General features: G+C 36.5%; 1 protein-coding gene across 1 annotated transcript; it reads right to left on the bottom strand.

Moving 5' to 3' along the window:
• Positions 1-2,398: 2,398 nt before the first annotated feature.
• On the bottom strand, positions 2,399-4,403 carry LOC132194762 (piRNA biogenesis protein EXD1-like). The gene is made up of 7 exons (XM_059616250.1): positions 4,128-4,403; positions 3,909-4,043; positions 3,756-3,853; positions 3,168-3,431; positions 2,978-3,118; positions 2,729-2,920; positions 2,399-2,642 (listed from the first exon to the last, which is right to left on the bottom strand). Exons 1-7 carry the CDS (start codon positions 4,324-4,326, stop codon positions 2,547-2,549), a joined length of 1,125 nt encoding a protein of 374 aa, XP_059472233.1. The 5' UTR covers positions 4,327-4,403; the 3' UTR covers positions 2,399-2,546.
• Between the last annotated feature and the right edge of the window lie 2,633 nt (positions 4,404-7,036).

The following is a 7,036-nucleotide window of genomic DNA, read 5'->3' as shown; positions in this document are numbered from 1 at the left end:
TGTGCGTTTAAGGGAGGCGGCCACGACGGGCGAGGAGCCACTTGGGCCGGTGGGATTTCCTCCTCCCCGGTGCTCGTGTGTGTCAAAACGGTAATCCCGCCGAATGGGCTAAATTTACAATTGTGAAGTGGAGCGTGATTGAGCATTTCCGCGTAATCGGTCCGACTATATCCTGCATCTACCTCGGCAAGGCGGGGATTTAGTGAGGAAGTTTGTTCGTGGAAAGCTGCTTTTGTTCCTAATTTGCCAAAGCTCACGATGATACGGAAAAGAAGGAAGTTTGAAAATCATTGTTTTCCACGCATTGTTACATATTTTATAGAAATAGTCCCATTACCTGTTTAATTTTGTTTTTATTACTTAATTTTCAGTATACAGAATGGTAATAAAATATGGTATTTTTATTTAGTTTACCATTTTCCAATTTAATAGTAGGGATATATTTTTTTTAGAAAAGTTTCATTTTAAAATTTAGAATTGCAAAATGTAAATTTATTTTTAACAATAAAATAAAATTAATTTCTTGATGATAGTTCTGCTGAAAAATGCACTTAAGTTTATGTAAAAACACAAACATGCAAGAAATATATTAGAAATAAAATTGTACAAGAACAAAACTTTAAAAACGTCTCAATTAATCCAGTTTTAAAATCGCACATTGACAAAATTATAGGCCAATGCATAATGATAATTTGAATCATTTGATGCGATTAATTGTGCCTAATTAGGAAAAATCTTGTTCACTGATTCAAAATATCAAAAGTTTGAGCCGAGTTTTCAGAACTTAAAAGCACCAAGACTGCTCTCTGACCAGAGCAAACCAACTTTGACAGATAAAGTGAGTATGCAACCTGCGCATCACTCCAGTATGTCCAGTATCGACAGGTGGTCTACTTTTTCATTTCTCACCACACTCTACACACAGAATATTAAAATTTACCACCGCTTGGCTTTGACTATGATTGCGGAACTAAATCTTGAAGATTTCAATCAACTTTGGAGTCGGCTCCAATTTCGAATAAAAAAATCATTAAAAAATAGATTTCCGGTGACTAAATTATTTTAAAACTTTTTTAAAATTTAAAACCTTATTCAGTTCTTAAATTTATATTCAGTCAAAACGGAAATCTTAAAGAATTATATTTCTAGTTAAGTTGTCTACCATTAGATAGAATTAACGCCCTTGGAGCGATTATAGAATTGGCGGGATTTTATACTCTCAATTGGCTGAAAATATATTTTAACAGTTGAATTTGATAATTTTATTTTCGATGTCGATGGCTGTATGAACATTCATCACACCAATCTGGTCTTCTTCAATTCAATTTGAAGATTATGGATTATATATGCTATATGCTGTGAAATGCGGCATTTCCCTACGCCCTGCCAGGCCCACCTGTCGCAAAACCTGTGAGCAGTGGCAGGAAAAATAAAAGAAATAAAACTTATTTATAGATAAAAAAAAAAAACAAAAAACTAATTCAACCGTGGGCTATAGCTGCGGAGGATAATTATGAGGTCGTTTTTATGTTGAAAGTTAAAGAGAAATTTTAATTTTTCTTCTTTCTGACTCTATAAAATTATCCCTTATTCACTTCAATGGGTCCATTCCTTCCGAGTGCTCATCAACTTGCAGAAGATATAAAACCCACGCGTGTGCTTTCCCTCACGGTCCGATGGCTGCATCTGACGTTTGTTCCCAGGTGACAAGTTTGATGTGTCAATCTGTTGTCGAGGCCAAAACCATCACAACCGCACGCTCCGTTTTGCTATAGTTGCCACACAGAGAGATGCAAAAAGTACCATACCGAGGTTTACATATATTGTTTGTCATTATTATTTATGCATATATGCAAGTATTATATTCCGTCCGCAGTTACAGTACAAATAATAAAGCCCTGGTGATAATATTTGAGAGCGGCTTCTGCTCAGGTTATGTGATATTAGCCGATGGGGCCCTTTGTAGTCAAACGCAGTCGAATAATCAAGTGCCCGTGGCTGCTGGTTTGTAATAACCGGTCGTGCTCTTATTAGTTGGGCCACGATAAATAAATTCACGTGCGACGCTTGGTATGAAAAGCGCAAGGAAACGAGCAATGAAAACAGAGCCGTGGCTTTATTTTCATGCCCCGCAGATATGTCCAAATTTTATATGCCCCGATCAGATTTCAAGCTCATGAAGTTGGGTGACAGAATTAATGAGCCTCCCGCTAAAAGATACTGAAGGAAGTTCATAAAGGAAATTGTGCACTAAAATTATTTACAAAATAATCTATAAATTAGCTTGGAAAGACAAATTTTAAATCAACCTTCTCTGTATATTTTTTAGTTAAAAAAATAATATTTGAAGTTATTTTATGATTGCTGGTTGAAATGCAACATTCTTGAAAAAGCTGATAAATTTTTTGAAGGAATTTAATTTTTTAGAAAAATCTCCTCCATATTCTATACCACATTTTTGTAAAAAAGCCGTTTACAAAAAGCATTGTGTATCTGAAAAGTTATATGAAAAGACAGATCTATGGATAGAGATATTCAATCAAAAATCAATCTGCAGATTTGTCCTCAGTGGTGGTGTTGACAGGCGCACTTCTGTTCCTGCAAATCCAGTAAAGCTGCCTTGGAGTCAAATGATCCAATGCCTGAGAATAAAAAAATGATTTGTTATTTTTCATGTATTAAGACAATTAGGAGGTAGAAATAAAATTTATATTGAATTTGAACATACATTGTACTTCCTAGCATCTTTGTCAGTCATTGAAACGACATGGTTGAGGTAAAAGTTGGATCCAATCCTCACTGGTTCCATGTAGGATTTGTGCATCTCGGCATGCAATTCTCTCAGGAAAGTGACATTTTGCACTGCCATGTCCAACTCTGATTCGGCCAAAGGCCTTCTAGCCCACTTGGCTGTCTCATCCTGATGTAAAAATATGATTTTTATCTTGATTTGTATTCTACTTAGTTAATTTACTACCCTGATGCGTTCCTCATTTGTGGATGGCATGAGCAGAACAGCCTCTGGCAGTCTGAGATACCTTTTGAGACAATCGGTCAGGGAGGTCGCGTAGCTGGGACAGTTGTCCCTCCTCGCCCTCAAGATCATCAAGTCAAACACCTAAAAGATTGATACATAAATATTTTATTTTAATCAAGAAGATTCTGACCTGAGTGTCAATGGTGTTGACGAGATTGAGTTGGTGATTGTGGACCAGACAGTCTGCAGCGAGACGAGAGTCGTGCATGATTTTCAGCAAAGACTCGCAGGTCAGGATGCGAACAAGGGCCTCGTCCAGACCCAGAGCAATGATGTCAAAGAGGAAAGAGGTCGTTCCATCCGAGAAGTTGATCCAACACAGCCGACCTGAGCGACCCAGCAGCTCACCTTCAAAGGATACACCAACCTCGGAGCAATTCTCAATTCTGGCAATCTGAAAAATAATATAAAAAAAATTATTACATAGCCGTTTATTCTGCTGTGTACAATTCTAAATTTCTAAAGAATGGTCTCATTATTATTTTATAAAATTAGAATTTTTCGATCGTTGAAGAAATTCCATGGCAATTTTTATTTAGAGAGTTAATCAATCAAGATCACTCTTTTTTTGAGGCTCAAATTCTCAATTTGGGGAAAAAGATTGAAAGGTTTTATCAATATATTTTACAATCAGAGTAGAATTTTCGTGTACATTCAGATTAAAGAATTAAAACCTATAAAACCATCACCAATTTTTTTTACTAATTAAATAACTCACTGCTTGCTCAAATTCCTCGTCCTTCTTGTCAATGACCTTGTAGTCCTCAAATTTATTGCGAATTCTTTCAAATTCGGGTCTCATTTTACGATCAGGGTCTACAAAATTAAAATAAAAAATCAGCGTTTCAAATCAAATATTACTATTTCTTACTTGGTTGTCCGATTTCCGGCTGTTGGAACATGTGGGTGAGGTGAGGGTGGCTGGGTCCTTTGCAGGAGGCCAGGCTGCGTCCGACGTCTTTGTCGATCGCCACTGGCAAATTCTCACTCGACTTGTCGACGCTGACTTCAGGAACGAATTTACAAAGAGGATTGAACAAAGATGCACAATTAAGATTTAAGAAGATATCTAAAATTGCATTATAATTACCTACGGACTTGATTTCGCCGGCGAAGAAGTGCGCCTCGTTGGGCAGGCGAGAGCCTGAAGGATGGTAGGTCGCTTCGTCTAGGGTGATGCGCGTCCGATTGCTGTTGTACGTTACGAACAGGCCAGTCACAAAGTGATCGTCCGCCGAATCGAAGAGGTCGATTCGCAGTTTCTCGCCGATTGCAAAATGCGTGTTCATTTCTAATTATATGCGCAGAATACCAAAAGAACAAGAAACAAATAAAAATTTTACTATGACTGACGCATAAGAATGATTCTCTCCATCCCTCCTACCCCTCCCCACCCCTCCCATCGCAACTCCAGACGCAAATTTCCTCACGCAAGCATCACATCACAGGTTTTTGCCTGTTCAAACAGGAAAGAACAAGCACGTGGCACGTCCGCAGTCACCACACCAAACAACAAACTCGCCTAAATTCCATCTTCCTTTTGTTATTTGTTAAATTCCTTTTCCGTTGCTTATTCCATTTCATGGAGGATTCTTATTCCATTGCAATTAATTAAGTAGTTAAGATTTGTATTCTTTTCATTAAAGAAATTAGTTTAATATATTTTTAAAGAAAAAACAAATTTATTTAATTAAAATTTCAACAATATCATTCTCAATAAATTTTTACAACAAAAATATCATAAATAGATAAAATACTGTAGAAAAGTATTTTTTTTTTAATACAATTATTTCCAGTTTTTATTTTTATTTTTAACATATTCCACACGGCAATATCCATCAAATAGTTTCACAGTTTAATTATTATATTATTACATCAAAATTGTTCGGAAACTTGAATTTAACTCTTTATATTCATATTTTCTGTTCAATAACATGAAATAAGAAATAACAAATTTAATTTTGCATATTGTAAATTACACTCTCTAAATTTTATTATTATCTTTTTTTCTCCAAACAAGTCTTCTATGTTTATGTTTTACGATGAGGAAAATGAAAAATAATCAATTAGATACGGTTTTCCAAATAATCTCCCCTCCGTGCAGCTGTTTCGCTTAATTCAAGACAAAACACAGCATGACCCTCAGACCCAGACTTTTCTGCAGAACAAACTTGAATCGTTAGCGTTAATTAAAGCAGCATTAGCGCCTAATTAAATTCGCAGCTGCTAAATTTAATATATCCCGGGGAGACAAATTTTCTTTTGCCGAGTTGTAAAGAAACTCCATAATTCGCAGGCAGAGTAATTTTCTGCCCTTCACAGCAGTTAGAAATTTATCATTTCCGAGCTCCTCATTTAAATCCTCATTGATCAATAACGGCCCGAAATTATTGAGCTTAGATTTTTTATGGATGCATAGCCACATTTTGAGTCTTGATTCCAATTAAAAAATAAGGGTTCGATTAGACAATTCTTGGCATGCAACTTTTTTTATTTTAATAGAGTTTAAGAGGATTTGAACCAATTCTAAAACAAAAAAAAAACAAAAAAATTGTATTCTTTCAATTTCAGGACATTAAGTTTGGAGGTTCATGGCCAAAAACAAAATAATCATATGAAAAAATGACAAGGCTCTCTTTGAATGCCAATAAGAATAAGGAAAGGAGTCGTTGATATTATATGAAGGAAAAAACCTTTTGCTCGGTTTCAAATTTCCATTTTCCGCGGCCAATCAATCGCGAAAGAAGCTCGTTGGTGCGCCTCGGCCGCGGCGTCGAATTGTAAACGAGCGCATTAAAAAGCTTTACACACATACACACTTTCTCACTCGTGAAATTCGCACTACACACAAAAGCCGGAAAGTTTCATTGGCACTTTAACCTTTGTGAAGGAAAAATACGTTTTATGTACGCTTTTATGGTTTGCACGCCGCTTTATTGATCACGTATTCTACATATAGCGACTCTGCGGCGGGTTGCCTACCCTCGGTCGCACACACCCTTATGTAGCTCCTCCATTCGGCCGAGGAGGAAAAAAAATATAAAAACGCGCGCAATATTTTCCGCGAGTTATTTTCGCCAATTTACTCAAAGCGCGGCTCGTGTGTGGCACTTTATGACCAAAGTTTCGGATTGACTTTAAACTTTGCACAGCGACTTTTCACGGCAGTTCTTTTACTGCTAATAATGTCTTGCTGAATTTCATTAGAAGTCGCAGCCTAGCCTAGCTTTTCCAAAACATGCCTGTTCGGTTATTTACTGCTCTGTACTTTTCAATATTTTTTTTGCTCATTTAATATATTGAAAAATTGATATGTGACAAGGAAAACATGGTTAATCTTGGATTTTTTCATCTCAATTCCATTGGAATTTTATTTTATTTAATCTTCTATAATGAAATAATTTGAGAGAGTTTATCCGTTTATGATTTAATATGCAGAAATTTGTAGCTATATTTTACTTATTTAATCTCCAATATTGCCCAATAAATTTCAAATTAATTTTTCCCCTACATCATTAAAATTTTAATTTCATTTGGTATAATCCACAAAATTAGTTCCAATTAATATCCAACACCAAATATTTCATGCAATAATATATTTTCAGAACGGCGAATATTAGAATTCTGAGAATTTCGACAAAATTTTAAGGGGCGAATACGTCAGGGAAGGAATCTGTCCAACCACCGACTGAAAGGGTTGGTATATGTTTGGGGCCTTTTTGGACAGCCAGAGGTCGGAACCACATCAGAGGCTTAATTATCAGCTAACGAAATCATTTGGGTATTTGGGCGGTTGGTCCGAGCAGCTCCATTGAGAGCCCATTAACTCTGATACCCATGAGGGTGCGCAAGCAAGGCCTAATCTAACGGCGGCGCCAAGAGGGAAATACATAAATCTGAGAGCGAACCGGCGAAAGGAGGATTTTCGGCAGCATCATATACACGTCGGCGGCTGATTGATAATTTTGACAGGCTGCAGATCGGCGGGCGTCAGCATAA

Source organism: Neocloeon triangulifer, unplaced genomic scaffold, assembly GCF_031216515.1.
Source record: "Neocloeon triangulifer isolate White Clay Creek 2 clone unplaced genomic scaffold, ASM3121651v1 ptg000008l, whole genome shotgun sequence".
Classification (NCBI taxonomy): domain Eukaryota; kingdom Metazoa; phylum Arthropoda; class Insecta; order Ephemeroptera; family Baetidae; genus Neocloeon; species Neocloeon triangulifer.
Note: the sequence above shows the minus strand (reverse complement) of the source record. Positions and strands in the feature narration are given on the sequence as shown.